The 18,774-nt window shown below is 46.6% G+C and overlaps 1 protein-coding gene across 4 annotated transcripts in view; it reads left to right on the top strand.

Moving 5' to 3' along the window:
* The window catches only part of Art1 (arginine methyltransferase 1), a 144,092-nt gene extending 129,391 nt beyond the window's left edge, over positions 1-14,701 (top strand). For all 4 annotated transcript variants that reach the window (XM_037420207.2, XM_037420209.2, XM_075886416.1 and 1 more), the window contains one exon: positions 14,563-14,701. In XM_037420207.2, the coding sequence (XP_037276104.1) occupies positions 14,563-14,646 (84 nt within the window). In that variant the 3' untranslated portion in view covers positions 14,647-14,701. The remainder of the gene's footprint in view (positions 1-14,562) is intronic.
* Positions 14,702-18,774: the final 4,073 nt, after the last annotated feature.

Below are 18,774 nucleotides of genomic sequence, written 5' to 3'. Positions count from 1 at the left end.
AGAACAACCAAGGACAAGGCATGTAGATTGCAACCAGCGAATTCAGGAAATGCTTGATCTGTGCCACCCTTGCTCAAGAACGAAGAAAACTTGAGATACGGCGGCTGAGTGTACAAAAAAAAAAAAAAAAGACTGCATTCCCAGCTGGTCTGACTGCATTCCCAACTGATGTAGTTGAAGATTTACCTGAAGTGCAGAAAGTGTCCCTTCATAGTACAGTTGAGCCCATATATAACGGCCCCACTTAAAACGAACAATATCCGCGTGACCGTGAAACTATACATTGCTTCAATGGCACAAGATCGCACTTACGACGAACGTCTCCGAGCGCCACTGATCGGTTACAGCGAACGGAGTCGGCGCTCTGCCGGCTCTCTGGGAAGCCACTTTCGACCACGAATCAGGCATCGGCAAGGTGCCCATATATTGTTAAACGCCGACCCTGCCTCCGCGCCCCTCTAGTTGCCGCTCTCCCCGACCTCTTTTTGTTACGCACCTCTCCGCCCTTTGTCTCCCCGCTACTCTGAGCACCCTGCATCGCCAGACGAGGCCCGTGTTTTCACACTGCCACCAATCTTTCAAAGACCGGTCGGCCATCTATCCTGTTTTTGATCGCTGGTACTGTCGTTGGCGTCACCGGCCTAGAGTTACCAGACCGTTTGTCAACATCGTTGGCCTCCGACTGTATCCGATCGTCTGCGTCTAGTGCACACGCGTACGCTACCCTACCGAGTCTGATAGTTTGCGATTCGTTTCGGGTTTAGGACTTTGTTTTCGCTCACTTCGCACTCGGCTGAACATGCTCTCAGCAAACGTGCGGAAGCGCGAAAACGGCTGTTAAGTTGCATGGAATGAATCACGAAATATCGAAGTTGGTGAGGCCACGCGAACTCGGCGCGGGTTTCAATTTGAAAAACTTTCTTAAGTTTTTCTATGTGCGAGTTGCGCGTTTCGCAGACCTTTCAAGCAAACATACCCAACCTGCCTCTATCCCGTGTGTTTTGGTTTTCAAGGTCGCTTTCCCGCTGCATCCTCCCCTCTCTATCGCAACTGCTCGCCCTTCTTTTCTCGCAAATCTGTTCTCCTCTCTTGATCACAACCCCTTCGCCCGTCTCCACCGCTCGGCGATGCCAGCCACGCTGGCTCGAATTAGTTTCGTTTTCTAACTAGAAACGCCCCCAGAGCTGTTACACGCCTTCTGGCATGCGTGTCGCGTGTGCGCGTCTTGCTCGCTCTTGGTGTGCGTGTGTAGTCAGGATGGCAGACAGGAGGACTTGCACGCTTTTTTCTGCCGCTCGACAAAACGTTGAAAGTGTGACTGCTTGGCTTGAGCGTAATCCGCGCGTTAGGTGCCGTGTTGCGGAGCACTTGCTCATAGCTGTTGACCGCCTGGCAACCAACTTGCCAGTTTAAGAGTTCCGGTATTCAGCTGTGGAGGTGGTGAATATTTCGTGGCGTGGTGACGGCTACATGCGCGCGAAACTGTTTTCGCGAGGTCGACTTTGCCGACGTCGGGCCCAATGCCGAGCCTGAAGCTTCTGAACAGGATCACTCCAGCAGCGACTTGTGGCAGCGCATCGTCTACTCCGACCTGGGAGAGTGGGTGGGACATCTGTTGCGATGGTTTAATTCCGGTTGATGATGATGCCGACACTGCGAAACCTTGCACGGAATAAGTCATTGTGAATGAAGTACGTGGCGAGAGTGATTTAAAGAAATCAGATTGGGAGAACGACGATACTTTGGAGCCAGTGCCTCATGCAGCTTATGCCACGTGCCCTGGCAAATGAGCACCCTGCTGTCTTAAATGAACTCGAGACCGCCTTTATCACTTATAGTTTTTGAAACACGTGCATCACAGACTTTTTGGGCGAAAAAGGTTTGTGTTCTCGCTCACAACTTTTTAAAATCTGTGTTTCATTTACTACGAACCTCAGTATACAGCGAACGGATGCCGCGTCATGCTCAAGTTCTTTATAAGGGGGCTCGACAGTACATGCATCATGCAACAAGCAAAGTGATGGAATGGGTATAGGTACACAACAGATTGTCTTATGCTTTGTTTGCCTCTGACAAGCTCGAATTGTTACAGGAATTCAGCTATGCGCTTGTTTAAATTGAAATTAAATGCTCGTGACTAGTGTGTGACAGTGACAAGTGTTTTTGTGTCAATACACTGATGTTTCCTTATTTTCACAAATTTTGCATTTTTAATGAGTATTATCCATTCAGACACTCATAAATCTGAATACTTCAGAAGAGGAAAGTGCACTGTTTTATATACCAGCTCAACAGGGAAATAGCGTCGTTTCAGTGGGATTTAGATGTGGCTGATACCTTACAGCAATGGCTCGGTTTCAACTTTCTTTAAGGTGTGGCCTGTTGAGGTGCTTTTTCCTGCACAACTTAAGGGGGGACACGGGTCTTGAAAGTGAAAAAATAGCGAAAAAAACGATTTTTCAATTTTGTTGTTGTTGCATTCAGGACATCTTCCTGCACGTTCTCGCAAAACTCTAGGCCTGTAAACAGTATAGTTTTCCCGGACGATCATATTTACTACGCGAACTTTCTAGTTTCGCTCGCGGTAAACGCCATAAAACGATCAGTTTCGCGCCGCCGCCGATTTGCAACCGTGCCACGGAGCGCAGCCATCTTGGCCTCCTTTGAAACTGCATCCTTCGCCCTTTTTTTTCCGCCAAACGCGAGTTTTCAGTGATACGCTGTAACTGAATAATCAAACAAAAAAGAAAACGAAACCTAGCTATCTCATTGGCCCACAGCCGCCACGTGACAAAAGTGCGCCTCCTCATTGGTCCGTGGTTGTTTCCGGCTGCTTGCAGCGAAAACGAACTGCCGTCATTTTGAAGGAGACCATTGTCGTCTGTCGTCGTGCGCCATGCCTAACGGTTATCGGAAATTTCGCACCGTGCACAAGTTTGGCAAATCGCGACGGAAGCGTGTTGCGAAGCGAAGAAATGCATCGCTGCCTTCGACGGAGCCCGCTGTGCACCTTGGACCGGCATCAGATAACACGACAACGGCGGAACGCGAGCCGGTGACTGACGCGCACGCCCTGGACTTCGCCCCGACGGTTGCGGCAGCGGCCGTGCAGGACACCGGAGCTGCGCGGCCTGAGCGCACAAGATTGGACTCGACTTTTTTAACAAGTGCAGATTGTGCTTTGCGCGAGCAACAAACGCAGCAGAGACTTTCCCAGCTAGCGTCAGTATCGGCGACGGAAAGGAAAATGAAGTGCGTCGCGAGTGACAGTGCCCAGAGTTCAACCACGGCGTATACGGTTGTTGACCTGGACCTTGTAAATAACCTGTTCGAGGTTGGTAGTTGCCGTGTGTGCCGTGGTGATCTAACTATTGAGAGGGACACGCGTGAGTACGGCATCGCCGTGAAACTGACAGTGTCGTGCAGCAATTGCGGTGAACTGCGATCGCAGTGGAGCTCGCGGCGAGTTGCTGGCTCGGCGACGTGCAATCCCTTCGAAATAAATATTCTCGCTGCACGGGCGGTGCAAAGCACGGGGAATGGACAGACTGCCCTAAATGACATTTTTTCTGCCATTGGAGTTTCTCACAGAGGTCTTCACAATAAGACCTACCAGCATTATTTGAAGACCAAGCTGAACCCAGCTACGGCAAAAGCATGCTCTGAGAACTTGGCAAAGTGTGGCTGACCGAGATTAGTGGTAAAGGACGGCTGACCGCAGACCTGATCGCCAAGATCTCCAGCTATTATGGATGGGCTATCAAGTCTTTTGCTGGAGACTTAGATAAAATGCACAACGCAGTGTGGGCCACATTCTATCACACTACGTCGACAGATGAGAAGCCCAATCATAACTTCTGTCCGGATGGTCCTGACTCATGGTGTAAATATAACTCGGCCATGGCAAAAAACGAACCACCACCAAAAAGCAGGTACAACTTGCCAGAAGCGGTCAGCAGTGCACTGCGGCCCATTTTTGAGCGTCTCGCTGACAAGAAATTGCTGCAGCGGTGCCTGAGAGGACAAACTCAGAACGCTAATGAGGCACTGCATTCAGTCATTTGGAGCCTCGCGCCCAAAGACAAAAATGCCTCACTATATGCAGTCGAGGCAGCAGTTGGAGAGGCTGTGATGAGGTTCAACCTTGGCACCCACAATGCCAGCTCAAGCATATTGCGAGAGCTCCAAGTAGAGCAAACCGCCAAGGGTAGCCGAAGGGCTAATGAAAAGGACTCCCAACGCACTATCAATGCAGAAAGGAAGAGGGGGTCATCAGCAGCCTTTCAGGCAGCTGCAAAGCGGAGGCAAAGAGGAAAGCCCCACCCAGATTATTCTCCAGGAGCCTTCTGAGCCACTGGCTGTTGTAATTTCGCCCATCCAGGAGAATAAAAGGCTTTTTTCACATGTCTATTAGTTTTTCCCACTTTTCTCAAAACACTTTTATTGGCCGTCTCCAATTTTCTGGGTGGCTGTTGTTACCCTTCTAATCATTCAATTTTAATGGGGTTTTTTTTGTCTTATAGCTAGACTTTCAAAGAGTGCAATATGCCTATAATACAATGTTTCTTCACCCTGAAACATTTTGAAATTTTGGGCAAACAACAGACAAAGAATTCATGTCTCAATAAAAATGTTTGAACTTTTATAACTTGGGATAAAATAAATGTAGAAACACGAAATTATGCTTCTTGCACTCATTGAGCATTCAGGAATATATAAATATAATTTTTAGCTTGGTTATTGTAAAATATTTTTTGCCAGTCATCCCAGAAGTGTAAAACAGAAAAAGTTGTATAAATTTTTTTCTTCGTGAGATACAGAAAAACTGGTTGCATATTTGAAATCAGCACATTAAATTACATATTACCTGCAAGTTTCATTACTCTAGTAGCAGTAGCAATAAATGTTTTGCCCAAGGCCCATGTCCCCCCTTAATGTGCACAGCGTCGAAGATTCGTAGGCTGAGACTCGCAAAAATAGCTTCTAAACAACTAAGCTAGAACCAGATGCGTCGCAAATTTTACCACGGCTTCGGTAATACGTTTATAATACAACTGAGCTCTAAATTTTGTTTCTACTACCTGGAACAACAAGAAGTTACAGGGCGGCAAAACGGCTCTTTAATCGAAGAATGCTCATCTAGCACCATGCTAAGTGAGCTATTACAGTCGAACCCCACTACAACGAACGCTGCTTCAATGAAATTTCCGCTACAGTGAAAATTTCCGGTTCCCCGTCAGCAGTCCTTAGGAGTCAATGCATAAATATTGTCGCCACAACGAACACTTTTTTTTTCTGCCGTCCCGCTTCAACGAAATTTCACGATGCAATCCCAGGCTCAGATATTTATTGCTATACAGGAAACCCAATCTTTAACACTTTGATGCATTTTGAGAACATCAAAATATGTCGACGAAGTCTTAAACACGCGTTGGCACCACCAGAAACCGCGGCTGTTCAGCAAGCATGGGCGTCGCCATTGCTCGATAGCGATGGCAATGAGAATGCCCTGCTCATGGAGGATCGCCCTGCTTTTGCCACTGGCTTGTTTTCGAGCCGCATACGATCTTAAGCTGAAGCTCAGTCGCTCAGTTCATGGTTTCCTTCAGGCAGCTGCTGCATGCGACGGTGTGCAACCTTTTCCGATCCCAATGCTTGTTTTATTTGTGCTTGGCCAGTGTGGTACCTAATCAGAGCGGATGTTCGTCCACATTGTCAACTAAATCAGCCAGCCGCGAGATTTGCATGGTAAGAATGGCATACAATAAGGCAAAATCACCACTCCACGATGCCATGCCTCCTTCTCGGCTTTCTTGGATACACTTTGACGGCGGATGGCTGCTAGTGTTAACGTGTTAATGTAACTGTTTGGTACGTTTACGAATGCGGTTGTAGTCGTTATTTCAGTGGTTTTCACCATGGCCTCGCTATGCATGACTGTGAATTGTGACGTAACGCTGCTGGGAAATAATAGGAAGCAGCGGACAATTTTTTAATTTTAAGAACAAACGTTCCTTTGTTTAGCTAGCTCAGATCAGGTATATTTTTTTAGATTTTACTACAGTGAAATTCTCGCTTCAACGAAATATTTTCGGCGCCCCGTGAGTTGCGTTGTAGCTGGGTTCGATTGTATTTTCACCAAGTACCTGGAAAGACGCCGCACACGCATCTGGGCTCTACATTATACTCCTCGTGCCTAAACCAAGAAGTTGCGGTGTTGTGTAAACGCTGCTCACCGGCTGCACCGCACCTAGCTAGAGCAGAAGACCCTCGTTTGCTTGGCTCAAGGTTAGCCGGCTGCCTGCTCCCCGAAGGCGAAGGGGAAAGTTCCGAAACTAAAAAGTATCTATAAAGGTTGAGTGCGATGTGCGTACGATAGATTTTCAAAGGCGCTTTCAGGAACGCAGCAAAACTATGCAGTAATCTGTCCTTTACCTTACGTGCATTACTGTTAGCAACGAAAAACTATATATGATGATGCCATTGTAACATTACCGAAAGTGCATGGCCTTTTTTATGTTTGCCACTACGGGAAAAAACACTTCAGCTCATTCGCGTGACCATATTCGCCATCATGAAATCATTCTGCAACTATGAAGAGGGTATCCATGCTGACGTAGCGGCACAGCTGGCAGACGATTTGTCAGGCTACGACATGTGCGCCTACGTTTCTACGGTGATGCACTGGCGAAAACTAATGTGGCTATACATGAAACGCGTTACCATCGTATGTCAAAGTGAGTGCGCCTGTGACACTTTTTCAAGTAGCCGTGGAATGCATTCACTGAAGACTCGACCTTATTTATTGCCTCATGAATTCACCGCCGTAAATATTTTCCCAGTCCGTCCAGTACGCGCGGAGTTGCAAAGATTTCTCGCACGGTGCAAGTGAATTTTTTCTTCTCATGCTGGCGAAAGCACTGGAAGCCAAGCAGCAAGGGATGGCACAGGAAAAGAAAATATGTCACACGTGCTTTCTGAGCTTGTGCAGTCATTTGCCGAGAGAATAGAGCAATTTTTAGCTGACTTTGAGAATTTCTTGGGAATCGCACGCCGCGTGATGCGCTATAATATTTGACTTCCGTGTCCCCGGTAGCCTCGACTGCCGATCGGCAGCGTTTTCTGACAATGCTCGAAAGGAATTGCAGTGCCCGTTAAAATTTGAAGGGGTGCTTCGCGGCAGAGCAGATTTCTCCTGGATAAGTGCTTTCACGGTTCAACACTCATTCACTGCAGTGAAACCAACTTTACAGGTGGTACATTCGGAATAGTATGCATTTATTCGTTCCTTGTGAATACTTCGAAATTTTCAATAATTTAAATTTGAACCGAAGTGAATTCAAATACCCTAATATTCATTTGAATATTCGAGGCATTCGTTTAATCGCACAGTCCTATGAACGAATATTCGTCAACATCGAATATTCGAAATTTTTGAATATGTGGTTATCCAATCGAATATGAATATTACAAATGCACTATGCGCCGCATATTCGAAACTTTCAAACATTCGCACACCCCTACTAAATATGTTTCTGGAAACCCGACTTTATTTTTTAAGATATTTTCAAAAAACTTTCAGGGTATGTTCACTACATTAAAACTAGAAAAACTGCTTATTTTCATGAAATTGTGTTCAGGGGTTCTAGAGTTACTGAGGTCTAACTGGGTGGTTCACTTGTGTGCCTGAGGAAGAGCCAGAAGAAATCCCAGGACATACCAGCAGGCTGAAATTTTTTGTGGTCATCTCTGGATAGATAGATATTCTAGGGCGATAAAGAGCTGTTTTTTTTTTTCTTTTTCAACTTCCCCTTCAAAAAAAATTTTAGGCAACTTTGAATTTCATGTAGCCAGTAGGTATGGCATTTATTAAAAAATGATTGTTTATTAATAATACTGGCACTGATTTTCAATAGAAAAAGCTTGTTACACCCTGGCAAAATCATCCAGGAGCAGAATAAAGGAAACGGCACACAAATCTGATAAGAAGTTCTTGAGAAATCTCTTTTCTCAGCACCCCAACAGGCTAAAAAATCCAATTAGAGAAAACGGGCCTTGAAAGTTCAGCAGTTGTGTTTTCCTCAAAAAGCTCCGGCAGAGCAGCTTGAAGTGTCCTTGTGCACTTTTTTCCTCTTTTGTTTTCCCTCCATCTTCTCTAAGTGCTCTTTAGAATTTTTTTTTTCAGGCCTAGGGCATCTTTTCCAAGATCCGGCTGCATCAGTTCAAATTTCTTCTGCGTCGCTGGCATAGATTAGAGTTCAGCGCAGTGTCTGTGCATCTCGAATTCGAATTTATTTTTTCCTTAGTTAGTAAATGCGTCTTCAGATGAATGGTCGACGGCCCATGCCGCCGACTATTCATTGGACCAATGCAGGCAAAGTACTGGGTCTGGCGATCTTAGCAACACTTGGTGTCACGTGCGACGGCACGGATTCAGAGCACGTGCTGAATGCGGCGACCTCGGGCAGGCTCGATGTATTCGCGGCTCCAGGTACACATGGTTTCTGGGATTCTGGACTGATGGCAGTCGACAGCACAGTTTCGCCGGCGCAAGCATCTATGCACTGGTCTTTTGCAGCAGAAAAGGGGAATTTCGATTCTCGTGGAATCCACATAACGCATTTCCATGCTCCGAACTAGCGCACCGTCTTCGGCTTCGTTGCCGGCATCACGCACAGCAAAGAAATTAAAAAGCACAGAACTTGTGCGAAATGGAAAAGGAAGAGAAACTGATCGAAACTACAGCGCAAGGCAGAAAGCAGCCTGTAAGCAAACGCGTATAAAAGCGGACGGAGCAGAGAGCAACAGCGAGATGAGTGCGCCAGACGTGCCATCTCCAGGAGGGACCGGTGCCCCGCTTCTAGCGCAGCAGCCAATGGTGGGCGCGCTTTCACCCGGGAGATATGAATGAGCTGCTCTGGCCAATCAGTGCTCTGCATCACATCTTGTAGAAATGCAGATAGCATTTCGATCGCGCCGTTGATGCCATTTCGAAAGGCTGCAAACGAGAGAAAAAGACTTCACGGTCAAAACAAGACCAAGATAGCGCAGGACGGCCGCATGGTCTCAGAATTGTGCGCGCGCGAACTTTGGTTTAATTGTGGCTTTTGCACGTTTGTTGGGCGTTGTAGCGGTCTCAGAAATAGCTTTTTTTTTGCACTTAAGGGTTGAAGTAGGCGCTGATATTTACAGAATAGGTAGTTTATGCGACATACCACCCAAAAATATGGTTTTTCAAAAATAGACTTCTTCGCAATTTTTCGTTTTTCAAGGGTTGCGTTTCCCCTTAAGGAGAAGGGGCGGGGTTTGAAATTTATTTTTGAGGTCCCGATATATGGCTAAATTCAGTTTCTGGATTTAAAAATGAGGATTAGGCAGGAGCACACGTACTGGCAGTAGTCGCCTAGGTCAGTTAAGCCCATTCTTGATTTTCATTCCTGCCACTCAAAGTTAGTCAAAAATGGTGTCGCCACTTCATGTCTCAAATCTGCTTTGCTCAAGTCCTGCCCCCATCAAATGTCGGAGGCTTTTGATGGCCAGCTTACTAGGCTTAGGTTATCCAACTTTCCAGAAGGAAAGCTGTGTCTTCTCAGTGAAAGATTATTAAAGAACGTTAAACAGGGCGGTAATGACATGGTGGGCATCCGTAAGGGTTTGCCTTTCATGTGCATTCTTTATCTTCATGCCTTCTCCCACCGTATGAAAGTGGTGGGAAACAGATTTGGTGTTAACGTGGTTTCTTCATCCAGGAATAAGTTGGGCCAAGTCTGTGCAGCGGTAAATAGGAAATTGAGGGCAAAGAAAAAAAGTGGTGTGCTTGTGAGGTCAATCACCGAGAAACGTTTGTTGAATGTGAATAAAGTGCGGTGTAGCTCATCCCCTTGTCATGTGGTAAGTGCTATATTGGGCAAACGGGAAGGTGTTTGAATAACCGATTAATGGATCACAGGGCATCTCTGAAAGCCCACCCTTCCTCGAATCTGTGCCTACATTGCATTGATTGCAAGTGTTACGAATTACTTCGCGAAACAAGGTTGTTGTCTCAGCACAGAGATAGGACAGCGAGAGAAGTTGCTGAGGCTGTTTATATTGCCGCATTGAATATGCAACAACAAAGAGAGATGTGGTTGTCATTCGATCAGTTTGTCAGTGTTCTGGTGCAATGAAAGTGAGTTGTCCTGTATTCAACTGCTGCTGTTTCTGCATTGTGACACTGGTGGAGGCGCTGGGTACATGTTAGGGACGTCTTACAAGAGCCCCGCATCTAGTCCAGAAAGACTTCCGCAGATCGACACCCCCATTCACCGCAGCAGCCGTCGCCTGTTAGGCCTAAGTCCGGAGTTCGGTCCATCGCCGGAAAGCGTTACCGTGCCAGAAAGCATGACGGCACATGGAAGTACTGGCCCCCACATGTCCAGCCCAAGGACGACACAGGTGACTGTTTTGAACCCTTGACTTCCGGTTGACTTCCATGAAAACGCATATGAGGATGCACATGACTGGCTCGAGGAATTCGAGCACACGGCGAATGTTAACGGGTGGAACACCACACAGAAATTAGGCTATGTGTATTTTCCGCTTCTAGACAGAGCCCAAACATGGTTTACGAATCGCGTGTGGTCATCTTGGGACGAGTTCCGGCAGAAGTTCCTCGATACGTTTGCGAGCACCGAAAGACGAGAAATCGCAGAGCGTCTCCTCGAGTCACGAATTCAGAAGACAAATGAATCTATTAAAATGTTTGTTTAGGACATGGCGCGGCTGTTTCGTCGAGCAGATCCCAATATGCGTGAAACCAAAAAGGTTAGCCACCTCATGCGGGGCGTTAAGGAACAGCTGTTCGCTGGCCTCATACAAACGCCGCCTACAAGTGTTGATGAATTCTCCAAGGAGGCGACATTCATGGAATGCGCACTGCATCTACGCTACCGGCAAGTACGACAGCCCAATCCACAGTGCGCCGATCAGGACGGCAGCAACGACCACAACGACACCCGACGAAGGTTCTTTGTGCCAACTGGTACGAGAAATCGTACAAGAAGAAGTCAAGAAGCTTGTCGCCAAACTGGATGACTGCGCAATCGCCTCAGTAACAGAAGTTGTGCGCCAAAAGATCAGGCAAGCGCTCTCGCTTCCTGAACCGAACACGAGCACCCCCAGAGCAAGCTATGCATAGTCCGCAGACAGTCAGCGAACGTGCCGACAACACCTTGGTACTACAGAGAAACTTCGATGCCAAGGCGGCCACCACTTCGCAAAACTGACGTCTGGCGTACCCCTGACAATAGGCCCCTGTGCTTTCATTGTGGGGAAGCAGGCCACATCGTTCGGTATTGCCCGTATCGCGTCGCAGGGTACCAAGGGTTTTCTTCCACTATTTCTCGGCGCCATTTCAATGAAACACCTGACGTCGACATGAGTGTCATGACCCCGCGGGATGTTCCTCGTGGGTTTCGGTCGATATCACCCTCTCCTGGGCGTTTTTCTCCATCCTCTAGACGGAGCTTCACTGACATGCCAAGAGGGAGATCTCCTAGTCTACGCTGGGGAAACTAAAAGCAGCGACCTCAGGGGCGAAGGTTGCGCATTGTTGAAGTGCTGAAAATCCCCCAATACTGCCGAGCGAAGAGACACAAATTTTCAATGATTCGACGAAAGATGGGGTTTTTACTGCCGAAGTTGCAATTACGATTGACGGACATGACGTCATGGCATTGGTCGACACTGGCGCAGACTTCTTAATAATGAGTGAGAGTCTGGCAGACAAGCTTGGGAAGGTTAGAATGGAATGGACAGGACTGCAGATTAGAGGAGCTGGAAGGCAGCTACTCACACCTACTGGAAAGTGCACCGCAAGAATGAAGATAGGGGATACATCCTTTGCCGCAGCTTTCGTTATTCTTTCCAAGTGTTGCAAACAGGCAGTCTTGGGGGTGGATTTGTTGCGTTAATATGGTGCCATCATCAATATACCGGACGGTGTACTGACCTTTTCAGCGGATTAAAGTGCAGCACTACACCGAAAATCCCTGCGAGTCAATGACGATGTGACCGTACCTCCGTTATCGTGCCTGCTGCCTTGTTTCGGTCACGTGCAGCGCGCAGCATACTGGAGAAGGAATCGCTGATTAAGTATTGACGCTTCTGCTCTCTCGCGGTGTTGCAATCGCCAGAAGTATCGTCAGTGTTGTGTGCGGTAAAGCGGAGGTTCTGTTAACAAATTTTACCAACGAGCGACAACACATTACCCAAGTCACTACAGTTGCCTACTTCGACGAGATCATAGAAATCCGCAAGTGCTACCTAGTACAGCAGGACGACCCGCAAGCCACGTGAGCATCACCACCTATTGACGTAAGCACTGATTTATCACCAGTGCAGAGACAGTGTCTAGTAGATCTTCTTCACCAGTTCAAAGACTGTTTTTCATCAACCTCGAGGGTCAGTCAAACACCACTGATGAAGCACCGGATAGTAACAGAGGAGATGGCAAGGCCAATGCGACGGAACCCATACCCTGTAGCACCGAAAGAGCGTGAAGCTATCCAGGAACAAGTGAAGAAAATGCTAGATGATGACGTCATCCAGCCGTCAAGAAGCCCTTGGGCATCGCCGGTGGTGCTGGTTAAAAAGAAAGAGGGAAGCTTGCGATTTTGTGTCAACTACCGCAAGCTGAACCATGTGACAAAATAAGACGTATACCCATTACCGCGCATCGATGATTCACTTGACAGGCTGATGTATGCACGCTACTTTTCGTCAACGGACCTCAAAAGTGGGTATTGGCCAATTGAGGTCGACGAGCGAGATAGAGAAAAAACGGCTTTTGTAACGCCTGATCAGCTTTATGAATTTTAAGTCTTGCCCTTCGGATTGTGCTCAGCCCCTGCAACATTTCAAAGACTAATGGATACCGTTCTCTCAGGCCTTAAGTGGCAGACATGTCTGGTCTATCTGGAGGAGGTCATTGTTTTTTTCAAAAACATTTGAGGAACACTTGAGCAGGCTGCTATCGGTATTCAGGGCAATAAGGTCTGTCGGCCTGACACTGAAACCCGAGAAGCGTCACTTCGGTTTCAAGGAGCTCCAATTTTTAGGCCAGGTGGTGAGCCATGAAGGTGTTCGACCTAATCTCGATAAGATTGCGGCCGTCAAAAAAATTTCCGGTGCCAACAGATTAGAAAGCAGTTGGGCGTTTTTTTGGCCTATGCGCATACTACCGAAGGTTTATTGCCAATTTCTCCCACATAGCCTCGCCGTTAACACGACTCACAAGAGAAGACGTTTCGTTCACATGGGGCGACGATCAACAAGCGGCATTTGACGATCTCCAACAATGCCTGCAGACACTGCCTGTTCTTGCTTACTTCGATGAGGATGCTCCTACCACGAACTGCCTACAGATCTTTTTCTACAGGTTCAGTTTCATTCTTCATGCAGTGCAGGTAGTGGGTTGCAGTCAAAAACGCTGAAGTAGTGCCTTTGTTGTCCGAAGAGGCTTGGAGCCGTCGGAGCTTCACAAGTCGTATTTGACAGTTTAAACGTCAAATAGTGTAGTAAAAAAAGTGTCGTCCACTCACCGCTGTGCATAGATGTAGCGTCTCATGCTAGTGCAGGATATTGCATCGATATTATGTTTTTTTCACGACCGCGTCTTGCCTAAACTCGTTCTAAACGAATGAAAAACGATGGTGCTGCTAAACAGACGCATCGTCATGCTCCTCCGACTCGACTTCAGAACAAAACGAGAGGTGCGTTGGGGGCAGATTATTTAAACAGACGCAGGTGGCATTGCAAAAGACAGGACGCTAAGCGTTTCTCGCTTGATACTGCACTGTTCTTTTCATAAATAGAAAATGTGGACTTTCGAGCAAAAGACAAGCATGTTTATTGTCAAGTGCTGTAAAAATATTTTTTCATTCTCGATGCCTAATCTGGAATGGACACAATGACAAAGCAATGTGCACCATGGTGGTTAAATATTTCTTCAGGTTTCACTTTTGCCTTATAGTTACCGAAACTTTTTGCGCCAAAGTTTACGTACAAAAAAGTGAGGCAAGTTTAAACTATATATAATTTCGTATCACATTTTATACTCGGCAAACAAGCATAGCGAATCTCAAGAATGTAATCCATTCAAAGCAGATCCGAAGCCTGTAGTTCCCATCATTCTCATGAGGGTACACGCGCCGCTGAAGGAGCCCCCCGTAGACACTAGCGCCAGATTTCCTTCTAGGTATTATAGTATGAAACTTTATGGGTGTAGGGTAAACGTCGCCTTTTCTGTGAATAAACTTTAGTTTGAAGTGTGTGCTCGTTTGTATAACTCTTTTGTTTCTTGTCTGTTTACACGCTCTAAATGCCACTGTGTTCATACTGCTAGTCTACCGCATGAATAACTCTGATGGAATGTTTCCCCTAGCTTCGAATAAATAGTTTCTTAACAGTGGCTCATTTCTGTGATATTACACAACTAGTGTGGTTCTCTTGCTTGTTTCAGTGGTTGTTCTGAAAGCAGTCCGTGTTCTTTTGTGTGACTTGATTGCCTGTTCTCTGTTGCAGAGGGACTTGGACTTCAGCATAGACATTGACTTCAAAGGGGAGCTCTCAGAGCTGTGCGAGAGCTTTTCCTACCGGATGCGCTGAGATGGCTGCTAATCACAAGGAGGGGGAACAATAAAGAAAAATGTGTTGTCCTGTCTTCTCCGTCTCCCTTCCTCTGAGTTGGTGAGCATGTGGTGCTTTTCAACTCGTGCAGTTGCACCACTCGGCCGCCTACTGTGCCTACAATGGTAAAGTCATCAGTACTTGGCAAACCTCTTTCTAAGCGAGTTACTTTTATGCCTGACGAAATAGACCCATAGTGGGAAAGCAACACTCGGCTTGTTTACTTATACCCTGGAATCGGCAGCCTTGTCAGCTGAGAGCTTGGAAATCTCAGGGATCCCACTTCTGTGCCAAAGTGCGTCAAACGAAATTTACTGCCCAAACCTGATAAAATTGATGGAAATTGCTCCAAACTGCGCCAAACCTTACACCTCAGGGGTCCACAACCTGGGGCCTGCTTGCCACATGCGGCTCGCTGGGCAGTTTTATGTGGCTCCCAGCACGATGTCAGAAATCATAAAATCGCTAGACACTGTAATTGTGGCAGTACCTAAATAGCTATAAAATCTTTTAATTACTGGAGACAGCGGTCGAGTTTAATGAGAGAATTCTTTACCTTCCTACGAACAGGCCTATAACACCTATATGCTAAGTGTTAAGACAACGACTGCGTCTCCACTGCTACCCTCTGCGCCGCAGCCACAGCATGGCCAGCACGTGACGAGAAAAGAGGAGCGTTCCACGCAGAGAGAAGCAGATCGGCACTTAAGAGATAGCCAACAGTCCACGGCAGTTTTTTTTTTTTTTCTCTGTCTCTCTCTCTCTTCGCATGTGGCGTTGAAAGAGGAGAAGGGTCTCTACATGTCAGGGACGAGAAAGGAAAAGGCGTGGCATCGGCGCGTCGCAGATCGGCATTTTAAAGAGAGCCAACACTCCTCAGAAGTAAAGCCCTATACGAAGTATAGGGGCTTTACGCGGAAGTGCTACGCCGTTCTCCTACCGGGCTGCAAACATTGGGCTCCTTTCTTCCTCTTTCCTCTTCTAACCACTACCACCACCACTCCGGGACAGCTCTTTTTTTTTTTTTCCCTCTCTCTCCGCACGCGGTGTTGAAAGGAGAAGGGTCTCTACGTGGTAGGGACGAAAAAGGGAGAAGCGTGGCACAGGTGCGTCCCAGATTGGCATTCGCATACCTGCCTACTCTTCCGATTTTCGTGTAAAATGTACAAATTTCGATCACACGTACGATTTTACGAATGTTGCCTGAAATTTACGAAAAGTATTTCATTTCTGGTAGAAAAAATAAAGTTTGTAGAATAGCGTGGCCTCCTCGATTGGCTACGGCGCATTGTCGTAGCTGGTCGCGGAGGCCACAAAAACGGTGTTGTGCTATATTCCTCCACCGGGAGAGAACTGTATGTATTGGTGTTATCATCAATACTTTCGAACTCTCCCGCAATGTCCGGGAGACTCTCAGATTGCGACCGTTTATTCCGTGTGTAGGGTTGCTGTGAAAATCTCCCGAAAATCGAAATGTGGGCGCGAGATCTGGCTGCATTGACAAAAATGCAGGCCAGTCTGTTACAGGCTTTTTGCGAGCCCATCACATCATAAACGAATTTGAAAGGCACTTATCTAAACTTACAGTAGAGTCTCAGTGATTCGAAACCGCGACAGATGTGAATTCGTTAAGTTCACCAGCCAAATTCAAGGGTCTATTGGGCCAAAAATCGAATGTTCTGAACACTTTTCTTAACTAATCGCGACGTGTGATTAAGAACTCTAGTATCGAAACCGTTGAACGAAGGCTGATCGAGAGCAGCGTGCTAGAAGCTTCGGAAGTATGTGTGCAACCAGTGACTATCGTTGCCACAACCGCTGTGGACGAAACTGCGGTCGTTCGACACGATCATGTATGGTGACGACGTTACTAACAGAACTCCAAAAGTGGGCACGCAGCTAACGTTCGACTAGTCAAAGCAACGCTGCTGTCTGCAAACTGTGGAAAAAACCGCAGCAGTTGCAACCATAGATAGCATAAAACAGCTTAGTTTTGAAAGCACATGGATTGAAAACAAAACTACCGTTTGCCGCCAACTTCCACGCACAAAACAACAGTTGCAGCGATGCGATAGCGATCTACGAGCTCCGAGGGCACGGGGATGATGCAGCAGTAAATTAAAGGCGGTAGAGACTTAAAAAAGGCTAGAAGCGTTTTGCCGTTTTTGTCCAAAGAATCTAGCAGCGAGCAAAGCCAAAGCTTTCACCCGCGCTTTAGCGGCAGCCAGCTGTGCCGTCCCGTCCGTTGACTTGTGTCCAAGAAAGATATACACGAGTTGTTTTGACGGAAATATATTTTGCTAGTTGTTTTCATGACGCGTAATTTAGGCCGGGAGCATTTGCGCTCACCCTTTTAGACTCTCGCCTTAGTGGAAAACCCTCCCCTCGTGTGTTCGGCCACTTCAAGTCATTATGAGGCCGCAGCGCCGATGTTAGCGCTTGTGTTTGAGACCTCCCCGTCGCATTGTTTTTTTTTTTTTTTTTTGTGATGTTTCTTTTTGCTTTTTTTGTTTTTGGTGGCAAAAATAGGGGGAAATAATTCAGCGCGCCGATTTGGCTTATGATTATACTTGTCGCTAAAGGCAAATCTATCACAGCTATGAATTTAAAAAAAAAAAAGTTGGTAACCCCCTTTCCGCTCGGGGGTTTTACAAATTTCTCTGTTGCCAAATTGGCAGGTATGCATTTGAGAGAGAGCAAACATTCCGTTGCAGCCTTTTCTTTTTCTTCTTCGCGCACAGCTTTGAGGTGTCGGAGGTGCGTTGTGGGATTGGGTGTGGTGCTCAGAGCATTTTGGAGCGCGGTATGTTCGAATTAATTGTTCCAAGAGCCTGTGCGTTCGAATTACAGGGCGTTTTTGCCCATTTAAATACACATAGCTTTGACGGGACCACAGCATCAGTTAAATTAACTGGAAGTTTGAATTAAGTGTGCTTAACTGGAAGTTTGAATTAAGTGTGCTTAACTGGAAGTTTGAATTAAGTGTGCTTAAAAACAGCTGTTATTGCTCTGAGGACAGCTATGGACGAATTCCACAGTACGCACGTCATGAACATGCAGTAGTGCTGTTGTCGGGCATTTGGTTTCTTTTGGTAGGCAAAAGCCGCTGCACCTACGGCAGTTGCTGCTGTGTTTTTGCTGGTGCCTGCCCTGTTTGTGGCTGTGCAAAGAAAAAAAAATGGTGTACCGATGAACTTTCACAGCAATTTGTGCGGGAAGGCACAAAAAAGTTGGGTCGAGTCTTTTTTTTTTTCCCATTTTCCTGTTTACAAAAACCATTGCAAGAAGATTGGCCGCACAAGAACAATTGCCTTCGATGTCAGTTCATCAGTTGTTTTTGAGCGGTTTACCCAGTAAAAACGATCAGCTCTGTCATGTGTTTCTCATTGTAATATGTGCTGCACCGCATGTTTTAGAATAAGCCCTGTGTGGAGGCATAGCAAGCATACGTACCTCAAAGCAAGTGAACGTTGTGTGTAGTAGTGCCATGTGCGAAGAAATTTGAAGAGTTTTTCGCGGTTTCTATTGTTGATATAACTGCGCAAGTCTCAAACGCGTCAAATTGATTTGGTTTTACTCACGTGAACTAAAGCTGCACTCGGTCATGAAGCATGTGTTTCTTTCTGTGTGGACACAGTTAATTGAAGCAGCAGCGAACGAAAGGATGACTTAGACTATGCTTCTCTGTTTATATGCGGCTGCAATGACGCACCGTGTATCGGGCAGGGCTGTTCTGGCTGCGGTGCGCTTCACAAGCTTTTCATGTTTGTGAGAATTTCCCGAAAAAGATTAAATGTTCAAGGAGACTTGCCGAGTCTTGGTCTCTACGCATCTTGCGGCCTCAACTTGAGCATGTGAGCTCAGCCCCGGACTTGAGAAGTGCGTAAGCACATTTTTCTCAGCATGTACGCAGTTAAAGCACTATCGCAAGTGTATTGAGTATGAGTGTTGCCAAGATCACCCATGGTCGTTCACATGAATAAATTCTTCAGAACATTTGTTATATGCGAGTATTTACCAAAAAGATTTTTGGCTTTGTGTATTTTTACACTGCGCATTTGCATATCATACGCTAGAGCTCCTTGTTGAACTGGATCTGTCGTTTTT

Source organism: Rhipicephalus microplus, chromosome 2 (genome assembly GCF_043290135.1).
Source record: "Rhipicephalus microplus isolate Deutch F79 chromosome 2, USDA_Rmic, whole genome shotgun sequence".
Lineage (NCBI taxonomy): Eukaryota > Metazoa > Arthropoda > Arachnida > Ixodida > Ixodidae > Rhipicephalus > Rhipicephalus microplus.
The sequence above is the reverse complement of the archived record's forward strand: the minus strand, read 5'-3'. Positions and strand labels throughout refer to the sequence as shown.